The sequence below is a fragment of the Plectropomus leopardus genome, chromosome 5 (genome assembly GCF_026936395.1).
Source record: "Plectropomus leopardus strain MGB_pleo_1.0 chromosome 5, ASM2693639v1, whole genome shotgun sequence".
In the NCBI taxonomy this organism is placed as follows: domain Eukaryota; kingdom Metazoa; phylum Chordata; class Actinopteri; order Perciformes; family Serranidae; genus Plectropomus; species Plectropomus leopardus.
The window spans coordinates 2702856-2730381 of NC_142180.1; the positions used below are offsets into that span (position 1 = coordinate 2702856).

The 27526-nt window shown below is 38.1% G+C and overlaps 1 protein-coding gene across 1 annotated transcript in view; it reads left to right on the plus strand.

Annotated features, from left to right (window-relative positions):
* nlgn1 (neuroligin 1) overlaps positions 1-27526 on the plus strand; it is a 463421-nt gene that overhangs the window by 19938 nt on the left and 415957 nt on the right. The window contains exon 2 of the mRNA XM_088077385.1: positions 25130-26155. Coding sequence (XP_087933511.1) covers positions 25636-26155 — 520 coding nt within the window. The 5' untranslated portion in view covers positions 25130-25635. The remainder of the gene's footprint in view (positions 1-25129; positions 26156-27526) is intronic.

Sequence of the window (27526 nt, forward strand, 5' to 3'; positions counted from 1 at the left end):
ATGAGTTGGTAAACAGTTGCCTATTTACACACCCAGCAGACACAGAGCAACAATGGCATTTATTTTTTTCTACCTTTGAACTCTGCTTTGGTCTCAACCAACTCCAGAGGGAAAAAAATTCTGTCCTTTCAGCTACCGAGTGCTTTATAATGTTCACCAGATAGTCACAGACTTTGTCTGTTTGTTGTTTGTTGTTAAGCATGTGAAGATCAATGGGTTCGTCTGAGCTTTTTGATGAAATAATCTTCCCTATGTGGCTAGAAACCAGGTTATTGAGAGCTGTGTTTGTGGGCTGGAAAATCAGAGAAATTGGCTAAAAGAGGCGTCGTAGATTCTCTGGGCTTATTACTATGAGCAACTCATTCACATTACATATAGTTAGTTCACTCTTAACCCTGGGAATAATTGTTGAAAGGCATCGGACAATTTCAATCAGCATTTACATCTCAGCAAGTGCTTAGCAACACTGATGCAGGTAAATGCTGGCAATTTAAGAATACTTTTTTCAAAATTGATACATTGCTTATGTTTATTATTATTATTTACATTGTACTGTGTAATATTATTTGCGCAGCTTTAACAAACAGAAGACTTTTACCTCCAGTTTAAATGTTATTAAAAACCCCACGATACTTTTCATTGATGTACACATGAGACGTGTAAAGCATTTCTTATGGTACTAATTTATTAAATTCATTTAATGTTTATTTAAAATGGACATAGCATTAATGGACATCAGCATAAAATATAAATGTAAATATGCCAGAATTAGCAGGACTGCTAATTTACATCCTTCATCCCTTGGCAGGTAACAGAAAATAGAAAATATCAAGAAAGGAAGAAAAAGGAGAAAAACAGAAGAAAAAAATACAACAATTCATACAGATGACACAGAAACAGTGGCAATGTAAACTGTATGACATAAAGGTCATAGTATAAAGTGCAAAGTGCCTCATCACTATACAATTTCCAGTGAAATGAGGCTGCAGTTCTGAGTTTTCAGTGTCCCACATTCTGAGAAAAAAAAAAGGTAGTTTACTCGTTAAGACCCTCTCTGCAGATCCTCCATGTGTCTCCCATGGGTTTGAGTTGTAGACAGGCTACATTTGTTTTGTGTCTCTAAGTGTGTTTCTGAATGCATGATGAGGCTCGCTGTCACTGACTTCACATGCAACATCTGGCTGCTTGTTAGTGAGCTGTGAGTCAGGTCTGAGTGAAAATGCGTGTGATGCTGCAGTGTTTAGCTTCCACATGTCAGAAGCACAGACTCCGCTGAAGGCTACTGGTCAGCTGAGACTTTCTGAGACTAAGCAAGAAACCATAGAAAAGATTCCAGTGCTAAATTTTACAGATTGCTAAATTTTAAATAAAGTTTATCTCATCTTTTGTTACAATACAATGTTTTTCAAATAGTCCCGAATACCATACCTTTGAAGTGCCAGGCTCTGAGTAGCTTTAACCCTTTCACACCTGGATTGATATCACCTTTCTTGTGCCACAGTCAGACACCTTTCACTTGCATTTAAACCTCTGAAACCTGAGAAACTGATGGTCTGATTGGCAAGAAATGTCCCGCAGACTGAACAAAAAGGGGGTAAAAAGGAAATGATCTGAAAAATTAGCTGAGGTTATTATTACATATTATCAAGAACAAGGGAAAAATGTCTGGAAAACTATATTTCTAAATTCTCTTAATTATTTAAAATTTCTTTTGTTTAAGTAAAAGTTTATTGGCACTTCTTTTAAGTATTAATTAATATAATTATAATATATATAATATAATTAATAATAATAATAATAATAATAATAATAATAATAATAATAATAATAATAACAATAGTAATTAATTTGTTACTAATTACAGGGCCATTTCTTGTGAAGTTGCTTGTCACCCTCTTCCTATGGTTTTCAAAGAAATCGGGTCAATTCGCTCAAGTTTCAAAGGGTTAAGTCAGAAATTCTATCATTCCACTTTACTGCAAATATTTCAGAAGTAGATCGTCAGTACTTTGGTGGACCCAACGTTTGGAGATGTTTTACTGTAATTTTTTTTTCCTGATTTGCAAATACAAATACATATTTGCAGCTTTTTTGGTGACTTATGCTTTGTAGCCGACCTGAATATGAAAATCTTTTGTTTTGCTATCATTGACTTGTATTAGTTCATGTCGTCCTAAGATGTTGTGCTGGTAAAGTAATGATTTGATTGACTGCGGGTTAACAAACTGTACTATCCCTCAAAAAGTTTATATTTTAATTTTCCAGTAAATATAGACATTTAAAATGCATTCAAAGATGAATTTCATGCTTCAGAAAGGCAAAAATAGATTGGACACATAAAAATAGTGGAACTAGAAACAGCTGTGTGTGAGACAGTCCAGACTCCATGAGAGTGACAGCAGATCTGCAGCTGTGAAAAAGCTGGTAAACAAGCCGGATGCTGTAAACACTGGCTGTGTTCAGCCTGTCAAGTTTAGCATCCCTGGAAAGAAGGGGTGATGTGTTTGATTTTAAATCATAAATCGATTGACATGAGCTGTCATTTTTGATCATCAGTGGTCAAAAGGGAAAGGTGGGACACAGGGTTTTTGGTCTGAACTTGTCGGCCAGCTGTGTTGCCTCTGTGTGGAGTTTACATGTTCTCTGTGTATCAGCGTGGGTTTCCACTGGGTTCTCTGGCTCCCTCCCACAGTCCAAACACATGCAGGTTAGGTTAATTGGTGCACTGTTGACAGAAAAACAACAGTTCATAGGCTGCAAGTGAATGTGAAATAAAGTGGCTCTCTGCAGGAGAGAAAACTCAAGCTGTTGTTGCTGTTGCTAAGATGCTCTTCCTTTTTTTCTCCAATTGAGTGGTGAAATAAGTTGCTGCCATTTCATTGACACAGTGTCCTTCATGTAATAGGCTACATTCCCAAAAATATGGCAGTTATATCAGACTGTATATCACACTACCATCTAGTCTTTAAAAGAAGAATGTGAAAATATGAAAGACAGCTGTCAGGGCATAAAACCAATGATCCTGGGATCTTTATGCATTAAGACTTGATAGTCTTAGGCTCTCACATAGCTTTCAGTGCTAAAAAAAAAAACCCAAAACATTCCAATTAAAAGAAATCACAACTTTAAAATTGATAGTCAAATTGAATCATGAATTCAGAAAATCCTGAAACTAGAGATATTAATGTTGACTGTAATTCCACCAAAAATTCTCTGTGTGCTGCTTTCAGATGACTATCACAAGTGTTTAAATCTTTGAACACGAAGCAAATTAGTTTGATTTCTTTCAAAAATATGGGAAAAGGGCAACTAGGTAAGAAATGTTCCACAAATTGCAAGAAATTAGTAGATTTAGATTTTTTTGTTTTTCTTTTAAGCAAGGAAAAAAAATCTTGGGAAAAAAAAGAAAAAATCTGGGGAAAACTATATAGTTATCATTATCAAATATTCAAAATTATGTTGCGTTTTTTTTTATAATTATTTTTTGCCTTTAATTGACAGGACAGTGTGAGCATGTAAGGGGAAGAGAGAGAGAGCGGGAGACATGCAGCAAAGGGCCAAAGTCGGATTCGAACCTGCAGCCGCTGCAGCAAGGATACAGCCTCTATACATGGGGCACTGCTCTATCCACTGAGCCACTAGGCACCCCATGTTCTTGTTTTATTTTAATGTCTTTTTCATTTTTATATTGCTTTGTTTTTTCTTTTTTTCTTGTTTTCGATTACACATTTTAAGTACAATGTCTTGAACTCGTTGCCCTCTTCCCACATTTTTGACAGAAATTGAGCAAATTTATTCAGGTTTTAAAGGGTTAAAGATAGAGAGCCCTGGTAGCACATCTAGTATTGCATGTGCCCCATGATGCCAGTCTCCCATACAACCAATGGCTCTTTGTTGCCGATTGGTTTTGGATATTTTTTTCAATTTCAAATTAAGGTTAAGTGTAATTTCTGATGTTTCTGTTAAATTGCATATTTTTATTTTATTTTTCATTTATATATTAATTTTTGTATTTTGTACCAATTCGCTTTAATCAAACATTCTCCAAATGGTCTACACACACATGCAGATCTGCATAATGTTTTCTGAACATGTGCATCCTCCCTCCCAACACATGCATACATACACACACACGTGCGCACACGTGCGCACACACACACACACACACACACACACACACACACACACACACACACACACCGTCACTTTAATAGCTGTCATTGGGCGTCAGAGAGATGGCAGTAGTGTGGCCGCAGGCTGCCGTGGCTGATCTGAGCTCATTAGAACAGTGACTCAGACTGAGGGGATTCAGCAGGGATTTGTTACGCCGCCACAGCACTCCTGCCCAGGCCAGGAGGTGAAACAGGAGGAAAGTGAAGAGATGGATGAGGAAAAGGTAAAAAAATATGTAGTTAGGGGGGAGGAGAGCAGGAAGAAATTGGGAGGAGAGGGAATATGGGAGAGAATGGGGGGGGGAGTGAATGAGGAGAGGAGGAGAGAGCCAAATGAAGAAGGAAGTAATAGTATGCATAGAAAACAAAGATGATAATAAGTAAAATATGAAAAGAGAAAACAAGTAGGAAGTCATGATGAGCCACACAGGAGAATGGTAAATAAGTGGGGGGTGGATGATCTGATTGAAGGTGTAAAAAGAGAGCAGAGAGGAGGAGAAGCAGGAGTGGAGAGCAGGAGCTGAGAGGGCGCAAAAAGATAAAATGAAAACTTTATTGATCCCTGCAGGGCACAGCAGACAGAAATGACTAAAAAAAACAACCAGCAGAATACAGATAAGAGAGGGAATCTGAGGTTTATAAACAAATCATAACTTGAAATGCTTAACATGTTAACCCTTCGAGACCTGGATCGACACCAGTTTTCTTGTACTGCTTTCAGCTACTTAACCCTTTGAAACACAAGAAACTGACCTGAAAATTATTTTTTAAAAAAACAGAAACTCTCTTTGTAGTTATTATAATTATGTATTTAAAACTGTATTACAGAAAAAAGTATACATATACATTTATAAAATAAAAAAATCAGCACTTTTTAAAATCATTTTCTTGTTGTTTTTTTTCTCCTTTTTTGTACTCATTTTCAGGTAATTCTCTTGTAACATTTTCCTAATTTCTTGTTTTTTTTAAGCCATGTCTTGTTAAATTGCTCATTGCCCTCCCATTTTTTGTAAGAAGTCAAATTAAATTGCTCTGGTTTCAAAGGGTTAACCCTTTGTAACCTAGGCAAATTGGCTTGATTTCTCTAAAAAACAAAAAAAAAACATGGAAAGAAGGCAGTTAGAAACTTTATGAGAAATGACCCAAATATTAGCCAGATATTTGTAAAAATTTACAAAAAAAAGTGAAACACACACACAGCACAAATAAGAAAAGTAAAAAGAGCAGTAAATGACCTGGAAAAAGTGCCAAAATAAAAATAGAAAAATAATATTAAGTATCCATTTTTTTCTATAACAATTTTAAATATAATTCCAATCATTTAAAATATCATTTTCTTTAAATAACTTTTTGCTGTCTGTAGAACATTTATGCCAATTTGCTGACTGCAGGTTATTTTTTTGAAGAGGAAGAAGAAAATCAGATGAATTTGCTCAGATTTCAAAGATTTGATGCTTGTGATAGTTGTCAAAATGCAGCAAAATAAAACTGATGACAATCCAGGTTTCAAAGGGTTAAGCTGAAATTCAGGATTCAAAATAAGATTTCAAAAGCAAAGTTGCAGTTTGCACTTTCTAGCAGAGAGGAATATGGGCGTGTATATAGCAAAAGGAAGGAAAGTGCTGGTATCTGTAAGGTCTACTGAGGGTCGAAAGGAGAGGAAGGAGAGAACGAAATGATGCTGTGGAGAAAAAAAAATCTGGTCAGAAATGAAGAGATGCGAATGAGCGGAGGATAGGAATAAGAGGACAGGGAGGAAATGAAATAGAGACGCGAGGTGAAGATTGAAGAGGGATTTTCCAGTTGGTTACCCGGTCCCGACCACGTGTGAAATTTGCTCTGAACACCCGGTGGCGTTCAATCACCAGTCAAGTGAAGCAACAAGGAAATTAACGCCAAAGTAGAGAGGGGGGAATGGAGAGAATAAAATAAAAAGAAGGAAAGAGCAGAGCGAGAAAACAGAGCTGTACTTTTCTGACATTTTAACGCAGTATTCTTATGTACTGAGTCCACAGACACACACTGAGGGCTGCAGAAATGACTCATGGAACAAGTCATTATGTCAGCTGTTGACTCTGAAAAGTGCACTTTAACGAATACAAATGCAACAATCAGGCAGTGAGGTGAGCTCATTTGATTTATTTCATTTCATATATCATTCTGTAGATTAAGTCTCATATCTGATAGGACTCGCAGTAATTTGTATCTCTTGTTTCCAAGAATTTGTGCTTGTTTCTGTTAGTTATTAAAACAATAGAAGAAACTGCTGTGAAAATAATTGGAATTATGCCCTCACTTTCCTCCCATCTGAATTACGTAAGACTCAGTTTGTCTTCAAGTGTTAAACCTGGCTGCGATAATTTGTTTTGGTCCATTTAAGAACTCAAATGTAGTGCATTTTCATAACACATCCTAACATGTGATTTCATTTGTAACACTGTGGGGGCTAGAAAACCAGTTTATCATCATCTAGCCTGTTTAAACTTTGTTAAAGGGTAGAGCTGGTGGTATTTGATCTTATTTTTCATGTTTTATGATTAACTGGTCCCTGAAGAGACGAAAACCAACAATGAAATTATCTCTTGAACAAATATTTCCTGTGTAGCTACAGCCTGATGGATCCTCTGTGCCATAAAGCTCCCCACTTACACAAAACCATTAAAGATAGGTAAAAGAGCTCTACTGATTAATGTCATGCAATGTGCTTTCACGGCCATGAACATGGCAAGCATTTACTCCATTGTATTAGTGGTGATAGTGGTAATGCTGCAGCGTGCAGTATAATGATTTATCAGAAAAACTGCTCAGTGGACTATATTGTGTGCCAGTTTAAGGAAACACCAAACAATTCAGTCAGCTCTCACTCCGAACTCATCAAATACGTCCACTCTGTCAGTGATTTCATTGTACTAGGTTGATCCCAAAAGCCACCTGCCGCATCCAGCCAGAATGCAGCTCGCCTGCATCAGATAACAACAAGCTCAGACAGAATTGGTGGCATTGTTATTGTACGCAGGCAGATGGTCAGCACATGTGCGCTGTCACTTGAGAATGCGGCGGGATGAACTGGTTGCGTGTATGAAATGCTGAAGGACAGAATCAGGTAATAATGCTGCCAGTGATGATGTTAATATATGGTGCGCAGGTGTGCTTATTGAACAGGCGAATGGGTCTCACAAACAACTGACTTTCATGCGAGTTTGAAGTTTGCGTCCTGTTTCGATGTGAGTTTTTTTTGTTTCGACACCTTACAATGTGCTTCTTTTGCCTAAACCTAACCATCTATGACTTTGTTGCATAATCTCAACCATCATGACGGTCCTTTGGTTGCCATGTGCTGTTGTGTAAACATAAGGTCTGTGCTGTGTCATCCCACCATGTGCATTTGTTGACATCACAGCAATGGCAAATGGAGCATAAACAGCTGATGCAGAGGGATACTCAAAAATTCACAAGTAGATGCAGAAGGTCACTGACAAAGCGACACAGTCTGAAGAGTTGTGATGAGAATGTGTTGAGCTATTTGGTAAAAATGTTCAATTTCCAATATCTGATTTTGAAAGAAAAAAAACAAGGTAATAACAATTATAAAAATACCATTTGTTGGAAAGTGCTTTTTTAAAAAAAAAAAAAAAAAAGTTACATAGATCATTACATAGTATTAAAAAGAAGGTAGTTAACAAAATATTACCAAAAGAAAGAAAAGAAAAAAAAAAACAGATGACAATGAAACAATAGTCAAGTCAGAAGAAGCAAGTCTAAAATAATGAGTTTTTTAAAGTGACTCTAAAGAAGACAATATATTATCTTTCCTGATCTCCTCCGGCAGGTCATTCCACAGCCCGAACAGAGAAGGCCAAGTCACCTTTAGTTTAGAGGTTTAATTGCATTTCTTTTATTTATAAGGACAATACACATTAATGAGCATTTCTGTCAATGTGCCAGTATTAACCAGCCGGCTAATTTTCAACTGGAGTACTTTGACAAGATGTTTTGAAACCTGTAAAAAGATAAAGTTCAAATAACAACATCAACAAGACACCAAAATGACAGCAACAGCTACAACAAACAGGAACTCCCAAGATAGAACACAAGCCATGCAAAGCAACAAGACACAGCAGAACATCAGCACAAAACAATAGCACAGCAACAATATATAGCTTTTTAGCACAAATAATCATGCACACAGCATGAAGCAAAGACACACAACTAAGCATAACATGCAGACATGCAGAGCAGCAACAAGTAACAGCAATAACCAGAAGAAGAGATAAAACATAACATAGACCTTAATAAAATGTTTAAAGATGCAGTTACAGGTTAGTAATGTGTTTTTTATGCAACAAAACAGGCAGGCCATGCAACACAAAGTTAGGCAGGTTGCCTATTGGATAGATATTTTATACATACCCATGCAAACCTGGCGGCCCGGTAACGAGCAGAATACATATGGCAAGTTAGCAGCAGGTTTGACCATGAAATGGCCGGAAATGAACAACCAGAGGATCGCAGGTTGCATTCAGGCTTGAAGGAGGTCAGGAGGTCAGCTATATATTCTGGAGCTAACCTCCTACAAGCCCTAAAAGTGATCATTAAAATTTTAAAATCTACTCTCAGATGGACTGGAGGCCAATAAAGTGATTTTAACAGCATTGTGATGTATTCTCTCCTGTTGGACCTGGTTATGAGTCTGGCTGCAGCATTTTGAATGAACTGAAGTTTATTGAGCTTTTGTTGTGTGAGGCATGAGAAGAGTGCATTGCAGCAGTCTACCCCGGGATGAAATGAGTGCACAAATTACTGTTTCTAAGTTCTTCAAACAACATAGAATTAACATGCCGGTCGAAGTTGAGCTTGGAGTCAAAGATAACAGTGAGGTTTGAATAAAAGTCAGTAATGTTGGATTAGAGGGGACCAAGATGGGAAGAAATATAATTCTGTGATGAGTCTTACTTTAATTGTAGAAAGTTTGACGCCAACCAGTTGTCGATATCTGCAATTCACATGTGGAGGCTGTTAAATTGACTGGTATTTTTGGTGTCAAAGGAAAGATAGATAGGAAGGTAGGAGGAAAATGCAAGAGTAGGCCTGCATGTTGTCTTTAGAATACATTCAGTTTGACATTGGTACAAAAATATATTTTGAGAAGGAATCATTTGTTTTTACACCATATTTGTTTCCTCTCACCAGTGTGTGGTGGGTAGAGATCCCTCGATGCTGCTGGCGTCAGTTTCAGTTTGACACAGAAGCTGTGGCTGTAGCAGTTAACATTTTTAATGAAAATTTAAGAGAAATGAAGATTAGGATTTATTCCATGTAGAACTTCATGTAAATTTGCACTGATATGATGCCATTTGTCACTTTTATTTTTGGTCTTTTTTCTTAGCATTTAACCTTTTGAAACTTTAAATAAAAATGTATTTAATTTCTCACAAAAACTATGGAAAAAAAGATGATGAATAACTCAGAGAGTGATAGCAAAATAAAACAAAATTAAATAATAAATATATAACTAATAACAATTTTAGATTTTGTATTCAGTAACCTAATTTTAAGTACATAACATACACAATACATACAGAAATAAGCTTCTCTTGACATTTCTCCCTAGTTATTTGATAATTCTTGAATGATTCTCTCTGTGTTTTTTAAAGCTATTTTTCTGGTCAATTTCTTGTCACCTTTCAAAATTTTCTATAGCAATGTCATCCCAAGTTGCTGATTGCTCTTCAATGTTTTTGAAAGAAATCAAGAGAAATTCAAAATAAGACACGCAAAACCCTTTGTGGGTGCTGGATCCAAGATAAACAAGTGTAAAGAGATACCGATCCGCACACAAGAAAGCTCCCATTAAAGTATTTTGTTATTTTATTATCTTTAACAGAAATCAAACCGATTTGTTTATGTTTTAAGGGTTTAAATGCTTGTTAAAGGTATCTAAATGCAGCACAAGACTGATGTCGATCCAGGTTTCCAAGGGTTAAAGGAGACATCCACATTCTTAATCCCCTCTGCAAAACTGTGATTGGTGCATTGTTTTTCCAATCAAGGAAAACAGACATGTTTTTGTCCACTACCAAAGTAAAACTGCTGTTAAGTCTGTGTAATTCTTTGTGAGTGCTACAGAACTGAGTGATGATCATGTTTTCATGCTACTCATAATAACTTGATTTTTTTTCTTTCTCTCCGTTTCACAACTAAAGGCTAGCTCTTCATTTGATGCTAATTCCCTTGTTGTTCACAATAATAGAGACATGAGGTCAGTGAGATGAGACCAGAGAGTTAATAATATGATGACACAAAGTGAAATAACCAAGAGAGACAAACAAAACAGGAAGACAACTGGAGATCAATGCAGTCATCTGGTCCAAATGATTTAGTTTCAGTCAGTTGACACAGAGAAATTCAGAGATAGTGATGCTGCTCAAAACATGCGCTGCTGTAAATAATAGTGCAACATGAACATAACTTTTGATTTAACACAATTTGAAACAAAATGTGGGAGTAAAATTTGCAAGAGAAAGAAAAGCAGTGGGAACTTGGAGGGAAAAGCTAGATTTAGATGAATGTAGACAAAGAGATGAGAGAGACAGAAATAGATGGACACAGAGAGACACTGACAGTGACGCCGGGTTTGATCTGATGACAGGCAGAGAGGGAACGACAAGAGTTACTGGCAGCGGCACACACACGCGCACACACACACACAATAGGACGTATGAGCAAAGTATCTCTGCTGACAGCTAATGAGTGAAGCTGCAATTTAACCACTCACTGATCCATGCACTTTACGTGGAATTCTAATCCTACACATTGCATTTCAACTTTGGCAGGAAAGCTGCAACATTACTGCTCTGTCAGTACCATTGATATTCATGAGTCAATGTATATTTGAACATATCTGTGCACATATGGAGATCTGTCTTTGCTGTAAACTGCCAGATATCTTAACGTATCTTTACTCCCGAAATTTGATTTTATTGTTGTTGTCTGGGACAAGTATTATTGAGGGTCTGTATAAGTATTTTCACTTTACAGGCCCTATGAGGTTGTTGTATTTCTACACTAAGGTATATTTTTTATGTCTCCACTCCTGCGATAGCAGGAGTCTTTAAATTCTCAGGTCGTCCGTCCATCTGTCCGTACATATGTCCCATTTTTGTAACTTCCGTGTTTGAAGAATACTTTGTGGGAATTTATTCAAATTTGGCACAAACATCCACTTGGACTGATGAACTGATTACAATTTATTTGTATAACCCTTTGAAACCAGAGAAAACTGGCTTGAGAGTACATCAAAATATCCCAAAAACTGATTCAACAAGAAACAACAAACAAACTGAAAAGACAAGAAAAAATAATAAAAAAAAAGAAATGAAGAGACATAAATTGATTGATTGATTGATAATTGGCACACTTTTTGAATAACATACTTTTTAATCTTGGGGGGAAAGATGTTAAATCCCTTCAAGTCAAAGGGCTGAAGTTTAAGTGAAGTCATGAGTCATTGGTGTTAGAGTCGAGTCGCAAGTCTTTTTTGATTTTGTCAAGTCTGAAGTCATTAAATTTGTGACTGAAGTCCAAGTCATGTGACTCCAGTCCACATCAATGGAAGATTGTGGCTAGATGTTCTGACAGCCCATCACTTTAAGGGAGTGTCACTGTGGCAGTGTTCATCTTGGGCTGATGCTGACTGGGATTTTAATCAGTCGCTCATTTGTAGCAGTTACAGGAAAATTCCCGGAAAATGAGCCAAAAACAAAGACACAAAACAACAAGAAAATTAGTAAAAGTGCTCGATTTTTTTTTCCTGTATAATTATTTTAAATATACAGGTGCATCTCAAAAAATTTAAATATCATGAAAAAGTTTATTTTTCTTCGTAATTTAATTCAAAAAGGAAAGCTTTCATACATTGTATATTCATTGTATATAAACTGAAATATTTCAAGTCTTGTTTTGTTTTAATTTTGATGATTATGGACTTTAGCTCATGAAAATCAAAAACTCAGTGGCTGTGTTCGAAATCATCCACTCATTCACTCACTCCCTATCCACTACATCGTGTATATGATGTAGTGAACTACATCATATACACGATGTAGGGAACGACGGGAGGAGAATTCGGACACTACACGGTAATTTCCTGAACGTGGTTGCGTCAGCAGATGCGCCATGGTTATTCAACTATAAATACCATCATACTAAAAAATACAAATGTAATGTTCAATCAGGAATGACAAATATGAATTCTGAAATTTCTTTTATTGATGAATATGCACCACTAGAATATATCCCATCCATGCAGAGCCGCATTTCTGCGGCCGGAGAACAGCTGGTTGTGCTTAACACGAAGCTTAATAATCTTCATCAGTCTCTTGGAACAAGAAACAGAAAAGCATTTATTTTTCTAACACACCGCCAATTGGGAAAAGAGAACAAAACGCTATGATCAGATGTGAGCGGGTGTGCGGGTGTCTGCTCCTAGCTAGAGCTGCAACTACCGGCAAGCCCTAGCATTAGCCTTAGCATTAGCGTTAGCTCGCAGATACAAATAACAAACCGGATGCTTCTCCACCAACAAATCCGCTCGTTATGACAATTCGCAACCCTTAAAAGGCATAAAACCACGCCACTGAAGTATTACACGCATCAAATGTGTATATTGTAATGTTACTTAAATTTATATACAAAAGCGGCGGTTGGTGCGGCGGCCATCGTCTCCTTCTCCTCTTCCAAAACACGACCGCATTGCATTGTGGGATACGGAGCACAAAGTAGATGATTGCTTGTTCACTCAATTTTGCGGTGCATTGTGGGTGTTTTCTCGTTCACTACATAGTGGATGACATTAATCGCGGAGAATTCGAACAACACTACAAAATGGCGAACACACTATATAGTGCACTACATCCGTGATAGGGGGTGATTTCGAACGCAGCCAGTGTCTCAAATTATTACAATATTTCCTAGGATCGTTCAAAAAAATAATTTACAAAACAGAAATGTCTGAAAGGTATGCTCATTTATATACTCAATACTTGGGGCTCCTTTACTACGAATTCCTGCATCAGTGTGGTGTGGCATGGAGGCGGTCAACTTGTGGCACTATTGAGGTGTTATGAAGCCAATGTTGCTTTGATAGCTGCCATCAGCTTGTCTGTATTTTTGGGTCTGGTGTTTCTCATCTTCCTCTTGACAATACCCTATAGAGTCTCTATGGGGTTTAAGGCGAGTTGGCTGGCCAGTCAAGCACAGAGATATCATGGTCAGCTTACCATTTGGAAGTAGTTTTCTGCTGGAAAAGAAATCTGCGTAAAGCTTGTCAGCAGATGGAAGCATGAAGTGCTCGAAAATATCTAGGTAGACAGCTGCATTGACTTTGGACTTGGTAAAGGACCTTGATTTCCAAATGAAATGCAAAATCCGCTCTTATCTGAAAAAAGGACTTTGGACGACAGAGCAGCAGTCCAGTTGTTCTTCTCCTTGGCCCGGGTAAGACGCCTCTGATGTTGTCTCTGGTTCAGGGGTGACTTGACATTCGGAACGCGACTACTTTGGCCCTTTTCCCGAAGACGTGTGGTGGCTCTTGATGCACCGACACCAGCTTCAGTCCACTCTTTGTGAAGCTCTCCCAAGTTCTTAAATCGACTTTTCTTGACAATCCTCTCAGGCCTGTGGGCATTTCTGTTGCTTGTACACCTTTTCATACCAGTCAACTTTCCATTAACATGCTTCAATACAGGACTCTGCGAACAGCCAGCCTCTTCAGCAATGACCCTCTGTGGTTTACCGTCCTTTTGAAGGGTGTCCGTGATTGTCTTCTGGCTTCTACAACTGTCAAGTCAGCTGTCTTCCCCATGACTGTGGTGGCGTCTACTGAACTAGACCGAGAGATACACGGTATTTTTACTGTATGAATAGTAATAGTAATTTACTAATTTACTAATAGTAATTTACTAATTTACTCGAACTTGAAATGAAATATTCTAATATTTTCACATTTTTCTATCTGTAGGCCATAATCATCAAAATTAAAACAGAAGTTAACATGTAATAAGTCTAAGATATATAAAATTTCCATTTTTTTAAATAACTGAAAATATTGAACTTTTTCACGATATTCTAATTTTTTGAGATGCACCTGTTTAGTCAACAGAATTCTAAACACAGCTTTCTGGACGCTTTTCTCATTTTTCTATCATTTTATTCTTGTCACCTTTTACAATTTTTTTTCAGTTTATGGAACATATCTTGTCAGGTTTCTTGTTATGTTTTTCCTGTTTTTTTTTAAAGAAATCAAACCTATTTTCTCAGGTTTCAGAGGTTAGAATGCATGCACAAGGTGTCTGAATGCAGCAGAAGAAAAGTGATGAGGATCCAGGTGTTAAAGGGTTAAACAAAGATAATGGTGACAACGACTGTCAGTCAGCTGCCATTAATATGTTGCATCATAGGGTCATGGGGCAAATCAGATTTCAAAAACCAATCTGGTTTATCAGCCATGTGATATGAGAGCTGAGATGAACAGTGCTGTTAACTGTCGGTGGAGATGGTGAAGAAGTTTTCCTGAGCACTCCTAAATGACCAGCGTTTGATTTGTTGACTGCTTTATGTCCTTCTCAGCAGTTCATGTGTCCCTGATGACAAAGAGCAGCATGTCATTTCTTTCTCAGCGGCCTCGCTGTAAAAACACTTGCAGCCACTTTTATGGACTCATTAACAAAACCGCGGAACAATCAATGAAAACAGCTTCCTTTTCAGCACTCTCACTGCCTCGCTCTCTTGTCATCTGTCTGCTATTATTCTGTGAGCGCCGGCTCCCTGTTTTGCATTTGTTTGTGTACATATCAATTTTTGTGCGCCATTGTCAATAAGCGGTGGTTTGTTTAGAAATATGGTCTCTGAGAGGAGGGGTGGGAGGGCTTCTGTCTGCCAGTATGGCTGTTTGGGCTGGGAGGATGGAGGAGATGACTGTCAGCTTCATCACCATGTGTGCTTGGAGTTCACAATTGTTGCTCCTCTGTGTGGTTTGAGTGGAGAGAGGCACGACGTCTGGGATTACTTAGTCTGACTCAACAGATGTTTCACGGGGAAAAATGGGGATTTCTATTACTGTTTCTGAGCTGGCAGATGGGAAACTCAAATTGTTGGCTCCCTTATGCTTCACCTTCTCTCCCATGTTGTTGCCACTTGACTGGGTGCCATCTGCATCTCACGAGGCCTTCCGAAAAATTAACATCAGCAGATGCAAACTGTCACATTATTAGGTTCAAGGTAAAAAAATAGACTGCATAGACAGTCTGAAATCTGAGCAAATTGGCCTGATTCTTTTTAAGAACAGAAAAAGAAGGGTTACTTTACAAAAAATAACCCAAACTATTGGCAAGAAATAAGTAAAAGTTAGTCAAAAGTAAAGTTTAAAAAAGTAAAAGTTTCAAGAAAATAACCTTAAAATTTCTAAGATATTAGAAAAGTAAAAAACAAAAACAAACAAGGAAACGACTCGAAAAAGCGTGGAAAATAATTTTAGAATTTAGATTATTTTTTTTTAAATATATATACATACACACACACACGCACATACACACACACACACATATATAAACACACACACATATATCATCCCAGGTATACTTACATACACTGTTATTTTCCCCCTTTATGTTCTTTTTTCTTTTTTTTAATTTTCTGTCTCTTACAAGGTCATTTTTCTTGTCACCTTATAAAATTTCTTGCAGTTTGCAGGGCATTTCTTGCGAAGTTGCTAATTGCCTTTTTCTCGTGTTTTTACAATGAATCAAGTATAAATTTATTATATTTCAAGGGTTTAAATGCTTGTGAAAGGCATCTGAATGCAACAAAACTGATGTAAATCATGGTTTCAAAAAGTGTTTTCTTCTTTTTTTTTAAATTTTACAACTAATATCTCCATGTTCTCATGGAATTACACTCATTTTAAAGTTACACATTGACAAATAAGCAGCATTTTCTATAGTTTCTTGAAGTGTTATTAAGGTAGATATTTAAGTCTAAATACGATAATTTATTGTGTTTTACTAGGTTATTGTTCTCTGACTTTACAGTGAAACTCATACAGTCCGTTCACAAGTTTAAGATACTGCTAAATGTGTGGGAAAAAAAAAAAAGTTGTTTCTGGATCCAGTGGTAGCTGTGTGAACTGTGATAAAAATAGGAGTGTGTTCAGTTTAGATGAAGCTAACTCAGGAGCATGCAACATATGTCTGCTTTGTTGCATGCTGCTCATCTCTGCTACAGGCTAAAGGTTACATTAGCTGCTATCAGCACAATACTCCTGAACTGTAGACACAATTGTCGGCAGTCAAGTTGAATTGCAATTTTGATAAGGAAGAACAATCCATGTGATAAAAAAGATGATAGCTCTGGTTCCACTGCATCATTCTTTAAAATCTTCTTGTAGACTGTTCTTTGTAAGTCTGACAATGATCTAGAGTGCAGTACTAAATCAACAGAGTATTATTCTACAAGTGACTTGAATTTTGTGGTGCTGTCATTCCACAAGCAATTATTAGCCCAGCGTCAGGCTGGATTTACTCTAAATGGTTCATGTGACCCAATTCAGTTTTTTTTTCCTCATGTGGCACAGATTGGATGCGTATCATGAGAGTGTAAGCAGTAAAAAAAAAGTACATGCAATCGGATGTTCTCAGTTCGGTTTCAGGCCTTAGTCATATGTGGAAATAAATCACATATGATTTTGCAAATAAATCTGTCAGTTCAGAAATGCCCTGGCATTGGGAGTCGAACGTGATTGAAAATGTGATGATGCCCACCCAGAAATGAAAATTCAGTCATTATGTACTCACCCTCATGCTGATTGAAGTCGGGTGAAGACTTCACCAAAACACTGCTGGAGGTTCCCGGGGAAAAGGTGTTGCATGCATCTCCAAAACAACTGAAGCAAATGGTGACAGGGATTCAAACATTAAAAAAATACATAATGAAAACACAAAATGTCTTCATAATGTCCTTAAGCCCCAATGCGCAAAGTTGTTTTGAAAAACATCATTGGCATCATTTTTTTACCCTTGTTGTAGCCTGTAGCTCCTCGTATAGGAGCTGCGTTCATGTATGCAAGCACATGTAACTATGTCATTAAGAGCTAGTTCATCATGTGACCAACGAGAGCTCTCAGTATCTTCACACCAGTGTTTACATGCTACCTGGAAGCCGCCCCCATGTTCCATGCATTACGTAATTACATCTGCTCGGAAAGTGTAAAATACAGCAATGAAGGACGAGGGCGAAAGCCAGTGGCCACATGCAGAGGTTACCTGCCTTTTAAGCCTTTGTGGCAATGAAACTGTTCAGGTGAAATGAGGGGTTCATATTGACACAAACATGTTTATGATGTTTCTCATGCTTACGTATGCACGTTGTTTCAAGCGTAAGCAAAGTTTAAACAGAAAAAAAAATCTGATATAAGCAACAAATAAAACTTGGGCATCAAGACTTGTCATGTAAATCCAGCCCCAGGGACTCCCTGTTGCTCTGATTGGCTGTTTTTTGTTCACGTGCTGGGGTTTGTTGCAAATACTTTCTGGAGCACTAAGAATTGCCAGAGGAACATGTTTTTTAACATAATGTCCATCTCTTGTACTACTGTCAGGATATAGTGATGGATTCATGTTTTCATGTTTATGCATCAGCCTCCATAGTTAAGTAGACCCTCTGCAACGAGCCCAACAACATCAAAAAAAAACAGGCATAAGATTTTCCGACCAATTCTGCTGTATGTACACACATTTTAAGCCCCCATTTCAATCTCGAGTACCAAACAATATACCTTCATATAGCTTATCAAGATTGGTACTCAGAAGAAAGAAACCTCTCTGTAAAACAACAAACACCAAAATGGTGTGTATATCGCCTTTAGCAAGAAGCTGAATATGAAAACAGGTTAAACAAAAATACTTAAAGTTAGAAGAAACTTACTGGACATATATTGGATATTTTCTTTGGCATTTTGTGATCTTAAGTATGACTGTAAAAATTTAGAGGTGATTTTCAGTTCAGTTTGAGACGGTTGTAATTTTCCATCAGTATACAGAAAATGGCTATATTCCACCAGTTTCCTCGTTTGACATGATCCAAAGGGACCATTTAGCATGCTTCAGTTTGCTAAAAGTAAAAGAGGTTTAGTCTGCAATTCTTCTGTGTCCCTGAACAAATAACAAAAAGTGCTGACTTTTCGAGGTGGCCGATGAAGCAGTTTATCCTCTGGCATCAACATGGCAGCTAACATGATATTGCTTAATGAATATGTATTGTATAGGGCTTCCATATACACAATAAAAGGAAATGATTAAATGTTGGCCTAATCTGTGGGTTTTCAGGTACATTTTACATCGTCTTTACACGTGACCAGTGTGGATGACATAACATAGGCTATGAGTCAAACTTTGTATGAGATTTATTCTATTTCATAAGATTATTCTTTTTACCCCAGAGTGCAGGGGTATAGATTTTCCAGCCTTCATAAAGAAAATTGGTTGTGTGTGTGTGTGTGTGTGCGTGCAAGAGTGAGTGTTAGTGTGAGCCTTTGAAAGATGATAGGAGTTGCACCCTGAGACAAGAGGTGGCATAGCACGAGAAATAAAATGACGTGAATTTTGTGTCTCCTAACAGTCATTTTGTTTGTCTTTGAGGTCATTTTGTCTCTTAGCTGTTTTTTTGTGTCTCCTTGTAGTTTTTTTTGCGTCTTTTAGTAGCTGTTTCATGTCTCCTAGTAGCTGTTTCATGTCTCCTCATAGATGTTTTGCTTCTTTTAGTCATTTTGTGTCTTTTAGTAGTTGTTTCATGTCTCTTTGCAGTTATTTGTCTTTTGTAAGTCTTTTGTTTATATTTTGGTCATTGTGTGCCTGTTTGTTAAATTGTTTTCTCTTTGTAATCATTTTGTTTCTCTTTGTGGTCATTTGGTGTCTCTTTGTAGTTGTCGTGTGTCGTTGTAGTCTTTTCGTGTCTCTTTATAGTCATTTTGTGTCTCTGTAGTCTGTTTTTTGTTTTGTTTTGTTTTTCTTTTGGTCATTTTTTAATTGTGTGTCTGTGTGTGTGTGTGCTGAAATGTCAGCGGCCCCAAAAGTATTTTTTTGAAAACACTATAGATGGAAATTTTGTCTTCTCATTATTAATAGAGACTGCCCCTTTTCATCCATACAGAATGTTACTTTTCAACCAATCATTTTCATTGCCAGCATTTCCCACTTGCATGTTTATCTCACAGACAGCAGACAGAAAGCACACAGTGATTGACTTTGTTCCATCATGACACCTACATACACATGCTGTATATACCTGGCTGCATGAGCAGATCATGAGACAATGGACACAGATATTAAAAAGACCCACTGTCTCTGCAAAATAGCCCCCAAACACACCAACTTTGTGGTGTTGTTTCTCTTTGTGGCAGTTTTATGTGTCATCATTTTGTGTCTCTTTATACTCATATTGTGCAGTTGTTTTGTGTGTCTTTGTAGTCATTTTGTGTCTTTTTGTAGTTGTTTTGTATCTTTTTGTAATCTTTTTGTGTCTCTTTATAGTCTTGTCATGTCTCTTTGTAGTCATGTTGTCTCTTTATAGGCATTTTGTCTCTTTGTAGTTATTTTGTGTCTCATTATAGCTATTTTGTGTGTCCGTAGTTGTCATTTTGTGTCCCTTTGTAGTCGTTTTGTGTCTCTTTGAGGTCATTTTGGGCCTCTTCAAGGTCATTACATGTTAATTTGAGTGACATGTTGCAAGTGAGGGCCAGGATGGCCCCTGGGCCTGTGCCTGATTGGCACATACAGTCATTCTGTGTCTGGACAACCCAGAGAGAAGATCCAGCCTGATTCTTGTTGAATGCATGATCTGAGGTCATGATAAAGTGTTTGTATGTGGAGATGTGGTGCCAATTGGATATGTAGATAATTTATTAATAGAATGTTGAGTCCATTGTGACATTGCTGCTAAATTTAGGTACATCATGATGATTGGATTTGATGCACCTGATTTGAGCAGGTAAACATCTCAGTGTTTGCGTTAGTCCCCACCACAAACGTTGATGTCATTAGCAATTTTAATTTGATCACATGGATAGTAATTAAAAGAAGTAAGTCAGGGAGACATAATTGGACTTGTCCATGAGACAAAACATTGATCACCCTCTCATTCACACCGATTCAGGCATCACTGCAATTAGCCACAGGGTTGTGCGGCAGTAAAGGAGTGTCATTTAAATGAATGATTTGTGGAAGAGTGGAGGGTGAAGACCAACTACAGAAAACAAATGTTTCTTTGCTTGTAACTGATTGTTCTATAAGTTTATTTTGGCTTCAAAGATCTGTAGAATTCCTTTTGATTACCTTGACTGTATTTACTTCCACAAAAAACAAAAGTGTGAGTACACACGAATAAGGCGAGTGCTGTCCTTTGTAGGATAGCACACAAGCTGTTAATGCATACTTTATTTCTATTACTTACTACCATATTTAATATTAGAAATAAACTGTAATACTTGCTTCTGTAGACTGCAGGTATCTTTCATTCTGCTCAGCGTTTATCTGATAATGGCAGAAGGACGTTGATTTGTGTTTGTCCAAAAGTTGATTCTGTATCAATTTTTCGCCACAGGCCGCTGCATTTTTATATAGCTGTGGCTGGACGCATTATGCTTTGGGGTTGTCCATACATATGTCCATCCCTACATTCATCCCCTTTCTGTGAACGCGATATCCCAAGAAGGCTTTAGGGAATTTCTTCAGATTAGGCACAAATGTCCACTTGGATTCAACAATGGATTAATTATTTTTTAGCAGGCACAGATCAGAGGTCAAAGTCACTGTGACCTCCTCTGTCTCCTCCTTGTGAAACGATATCTCAAGAGCACCTTGAGGGATTTTTTTTTTTTTTAAATTCAGCAAAAATGTGACCTTGAACTCAGGATGTACTGATTGCATTTTAGTTATGGTCACTGTAACCTTGCATCCATCTCATTGTCATGAATGTGATATCTCAAGAACACCGTGATGGAATTTCTTTAAATTTGGCGCAAACATCTGCTGAATGAAATGATTAGAATTTGGAGGGTGAAGGTTGAGGTCACTGTGACAAGCAAGGTGGAGGATATGCACATCCAAAGGACTTTTGCCGTTACTCTTTCTTTTTTTTTGATTGTTTGTTTTTTTCGGCATCCTGGCAGCCCTACCAAACTAGCCTAGATGCACTACCCACATTCAAATAAATGGGGAGGAATGGAGTTGCGTTTTGAATGCCTGATTTGCTTTAAATACAGCTTCAGAGTCTATTTCCATGGCAGTCAAGTCTGATTCTTGGAGCACTGGCGTCTACATTTAGTGAAGTGGATGATTTTTCTGAACCCTGGTTTGGCCCAAGAAGTGACAGCTGAAGGTCTGAGGTCAGCTAGTGACTGCCAAATGTGGATGTGCTCCCCTCAGTCATGAATCCACATGTACAGTATGTTGTTCTCCAATATTCCTGCAAACATCACAAATGTTTTCCTCTGGTACTGGTAAACAGCAGGACTTTGTATGGGAAGCATTACAAGAAAGTGCCATAATCCCCAAAAAGAGTAAATGTGTGAAAGCAGAGTAGCACAGTTGGCGAGATGGACGACCGTTGAGTTGACCCAAACAAACCTTGTGTGTTAATAACCTCATGTGTAGTTGAGTACATACTGTTAGTTCCATCTATTGTTCTTTATTCCCCTTTTTATGTCAGAGAAACAAAGAAAAATAAATCTACACTAAAAAAATAATTAAACTCTTTTAAAGTCATTCAGTCCTTCATTACACTACCTCTGAAAGAGCACAAATCAGGCCTATATATGATCCCTTTAAAATAACCTTCATCAGCATAAAACGCTTTTTTAAAACTTAACTGCTTCAAGGCCCTTTTACAATATACGATATATCATGATTTCCTCTCTAATATCTGTTTTTCATTGCTGTGAAAACATCAACAAATTTCTCGTTCAGACAGCTGTTATTTAATCAAGTTTCTCGCCAAACATTACATTTTATAAGATCACATCTGAAAACATCATGACAGGGTTATAATTTTCAAAGTTTTAGTGAATAAATCAAAGCAAATGTAAAAACTGTAAAATACTCAGAGAAAACACCCCTGTGTGGCATGAAAATCAACTTGTAGTTACAAACATATACTGCAAACACAGTGTTCTGTAATCAGACCCTCTATGGACACCAATTACATTAGTCTTCTTGTATTTCTAGGTGTGTTTGTGTGTTTGATGCATAGTCATATCTGGGTTTCAGGTTCCACCTTTCCCCTGTTCTTATCATGTTTCTCTATTTATCACCAGTTCGCTTGTGGTGCATGCTGAATCATCTACGATCAAACATGCACACATGCACATACACAGACACACATACAGAGAATTTGGGAGTGTGCGCATCTTGTCTGTTTCACACACTCCAGTTTGATCTATATCTCCTGTCTTTTCTTTCCATTCTCCTGCTGCTGATGTTGTAAACGTCTGTTCTTCTAAATGTGTGTGTGTGTGTTTGTGTGTTACTGTGTTACACATAAATGTGAGCTACAGTATGTCTAACCCACAGCGTGTATATGTACGTATCTCTGTGTACATGTGTGTAATCACGTCATATCTCCCTCATCCCATGGCATCTAAGCTCGTTGAGGGGTGTGTGTGTGTGTGTGTGTGTGTGTGTGTGTGTGTGTGTGTGTGTAGCTAAATAGGATTTCCGCAAAGTATGAAATCTGAAAGGGAGCTCATCCAGGTGGAACATTGACTCCTAAGCAATGTGGAAAAAAATACAAAAACACATACTGTGAGAGACAAGCTTTCGTGTTCTAAATCACACACACACACACACACCGAAAACACACACACACAAGTATATAGATTTTCTCCTGCTTCCTGTCTGGTTCTTTAAGGCGAGAAATGAATTTGGATTTATTTCCGTTCACATGCCTGCTTGTTTTTGCAGATGTTTTTTTTCCCCCCTCACTAAGCTTATTTCATATATTTTCAGTGCCACTTCCATTGCATTTTTTTTCCGGTATGCATTTTGATTTTTTAAACAGTCTGTTTTCTTCCTTCCTTTGATGGATTTTTTGGATTTTTTTTAAGTACAGCTGAAGATGACTGAACAAAATGAATCCTTTTGTATGGAGCCCTGAATTGGAACTAATATTTGGAATATGATTTAAAGTCCTTTTTTGGCTGTCTCACTGATCTTTTATTTATTAATCTGTGTGTGTGTTCTCTCACAAAACATTTGCAATACATCGAAAAACATTTTTCTTGTCTTTCACCAACAGCAGCAGCGACAATCCTTTTAAACTCTGCAATAGAATTGGTCCAGTGCCTACAGTGGTATTTTTGCTTATTGTGGTGTCGTTTCTTGGAGTATTTTCAAATACCTCATGTCCTTGAAATCTGTACAACCAAAGCTAAAAAGTTATTTAAGTCAAAAAAACACAATAAGTGATAAAAGTATTGAAAATGTCATAAAATATTGTCATAGAAAAATCGAACATTAGATTTACAAAATAAAAACAAAAAACATACTGATCCACAATACTTATATGTAGAAACATAAGTATTTCTTAACACTTCATTTTTTAAACTATGTACATTATTTAGTTTTTGAGATATGCTCATGTTTTATGAGCGGAGTGCAAAGGCATAGAGTCATCCTTCACTCCTCTGGCACCACTTTAGCTGTTATGGTTCTTAGTTTTGTATTGATTTTTACACGAATATGCAAACAACAATCAATGTCCGGTTAGACTGAGGATATATATTTAGGGGAAACTCTGGTCTCCAGCATGAAATTGTAAAAACATTACACACCCAGCCGATACCTTGACCTCCAAACTCTTGACTTTCTGCTTGACTACATAACTGCACTCTACCTCTTCCACTCGCACTGAGCACTGGCATTTAAAAGCCTGTCACAATATCCACTTTTATTCTGAATGCCTGTACTTTTTACTGTAAGTCTTACTGCTGCTGGCAGTTTGCATCCAAGTCTGTGGCTCTCTCCCAAATCTGTCCCTGCTTACTGTAGCACTGCTGTCACACTGACAGCTCTGCATTAAGGTGAGGGTATAAAATGAAAGTGTAGGACAAACTCCTCCATAACCAGGAAACATCTGTCACCAAGCGCACTGATAGAAACCCTGCTTATGAATCTGTTGAGTAATATAACCCACTGCCACGTCCTATAAATAGATGCTTTATCCCTCATAAATAGATTGATGTTTTTGCATATGGGTACAACACAAATCAAAAGGCCCTTCTGCTAATGGTTATTAATTTATAATTTATAATTTTATAATTTAATTTATAGTTATTTCAAAGGGTTATTATTTAACCCTTTGAAATGTTAGCAAATTGGCTTAATATCTTGCAAAAATGTGGCAAGAGGGCAATGAGCAACACATCAAGAAATGACATGAAAATTAGTAAGAAAATAGTCAAAAGGAAATTATCTGAAGGTGGTAACAATGTTCTAAAATTAAAACATAAATATGAATATCAAAATGAAAATATTTTCTGTAACTTAATTTTAAATATATAAATAAAATGATCATAAATATAATTTCCTTTATATTTTTTCCTATTTATTTTATAATTTTCTAATGATCATGTTTTTTTGTTTTTGTTTTTTCAGTAATTTCAGGTCAATTGCCTGTCACCTATTACTGTTTTGTTTTTTTGGGTTTTTTTGCAATTTGTGGGGCATTTCTTCTCAAGTTGCTTATTGCCTTTTTTTTCCCATGTTTTTCCTCTGAATGCAGCCCAAGAAAACTGGTGACAATCCAGGATTCAAAGGGTTAATGTCTCACAGGAGGGGATGTGAAAATGAGAGATATTGAATTGAACATCTTTTTGTGTGAATGCTGATTGTTTTTTTGTCTCTGTGTTACAGGGGACAGACTACTCCAGCAAAAAACCACTACAACCAGTGCACGGCTACTCCTGCTCCCGGTGCTGAACATGGCAGTCACCCCAAAATGATGGACCCCTCGTCACTGACTGGCTCCTCTACCTTCTGAGAAGTGGAGCTTAAAGATGATATCTGTGCTGCTTTTTCGTCATCACAGCGATTGTCAGCAGGACCTGTTTGAGGAATATTTTCCACACTGTTAGGAACTTTTCTCAGATTTATCTTTTCCGAGCTGTGGGAAACTAATGGCTGCTACATTTCCACCAGATGGTTTGCACTACTTGGATTTTAAAAAGGATCATTAGCAACCACGACCTGTTCCGCTCCGGAGTTACCCGTTCCCTTACGCCTGTGTGTGAATGTGATTTTAGTGTGACTGTGTGTTTGTGTTTGCTTCTGCATGGCGAAAGTGAGAGGTAGAAAATAAGGAATATTTACTCTGAAAGGACAAGAGAGGACGAACAAATTGAAAACAAGGAGTAGCAGTCATGTCCCAGTGGAGGCCCCATTCAAGGACTGGGTTACAGCTACAGACAAAGTGTGGGAGCAGGATGATGGGATACGTGAGGCTTGAAGGGTCCTTAAACAGTGGCCAATGGGTGTCCTCTCTAATATGGCTGGGACTGCTGCTGCTGCAGGCCGTGTCTGGTCAGAAACTCGACGAGAATGACCCGGTGGTCACTACCACGTACGGAAAACTGCGTGGTGTTAAGAAGGAGCTCAACAACGAGATCCTGGGTCCCGTCGTGCAGTTTCTGGGTGTCCCATATGCTGCCCCACCCACCGGTGAGCGCCGATTCCAACCTCCCGAGCCCCCAGCGTCGTGGCCAGAGATCCGGAACACCACACACTTTGCCCCAGTGTGCCCTCAGAGCATCGTGGAGGGCCGCCTGCCGGATGTGATGCTGCCGGTGTGGTTCACCAACAGCATTGACGTGGTGTCCACGTATGTCCAGGACCAGAGTGAGGACTGCCTCTATATTAACATCTATGTCCCCACTGAGGATGGTGAGTTAGCCTGTGGGCCCAGGGCAGGGGGATTGTCGGGGGTGGTGGGAGGCTGGGCGGCGGGGATTGAACCCACAACATTCTGGAAGAGAGAAGTGTTTGTCGGGGTGTGTTTTATTTATGTGAGAGTGCATTTCTGTCTCTGTCCTTGTCCGTCCGTCAGTAGAGGGAAAGCATGACCTTGTGCATGTTTTATGTGCATGACACTGCTTACAGAACATGAGTGTCTGAAAGTTTTGTGAAAGAGATAACAGTGTTCATGCCAGTGTGTGTGTGTGTGTGTGTGTGTGTGTGTGTGTGTGTGTGTGTGTGTGTGGCATCCATTGAGGCCAATTAATCCTCTCATTCCACTTCATAGCTGCCTCAATCCTCTTCCTACCAATTTCCTCCTCCACCTTCCTGTTGCTCCTCCTCTTCCTTCTCCTCTTTCTCCTCAACGCCTTATTTGCCCTCGTCTGCGGACTCCCTCCCTTCCCTCATGTCTGTAGCTCATCATAGCCTATTGTACTGTGCCACAATGGCTACAGTTCATTAAACAAGACAGTCATTGTCACGATCATCACCGATTGATTTGGCTGAGTGGCTGAATGACTGGCCGACTGATGGACTGAATACTGCGCTGATTGAGCTGGTGTGTTTCATCTTTCCCTCTGTCTTTATTTCCCCCTCTCCTCCCTCCCTTTTTTCCCAGTCAGCCAGCTTTGTGTGTGTGTGTGTGTGTGTGTGTGTGTGTGTGTGTGTGTGTATTATCAGTACGTGTGTGCGTGTGCATGCCAGCTCCTGTGTGCGTTGCGCGTCCAGGGGCTCCATGTTATTCTTTAGTCTTTTATTCATTTTACAGTCAAAAGAATATCCAAGGAATGTGCCAGGAAACCGGGCAAGAAAATATGTAGACAAGGAGGTATGTATGATCTGAACGCAACCTATGCAATGCCACAGAAAGAGAGGGGATGATAAGAGAAGAGCTATGTGGTGCGGCAGAGAGCAACCGTGAAAATCAAGGTCTACGAATTATTCAGGTCTCGACTCAGGGCATCTGCAGCCTCTCAGAATGCTAAATTTAAGAGACAGGACCTTTTAAACGCTACCTGGAAGTAAATTTAGGGCCAATTTTAAAAACCAAAGAAGGAAAATCAAGCTGTCAGATGCGGTCTTCCTCTGACTGAGCATACCTAATGCACTTGAGAATGTATAAGTGGGCACAGCAGAGCCAGGATTGTCAGACTTGGTACACTGTAAAATCTGACAAGTTGGCTTGACGTGAAAAAATCTAGGAAACGGACTGCCTTGAAAAATTTAAATAAATATAACTATTAGTCTTAATTTTTGTTTACTTTATATGTATGTGTTAAATTTTCTTAAAACTTATAT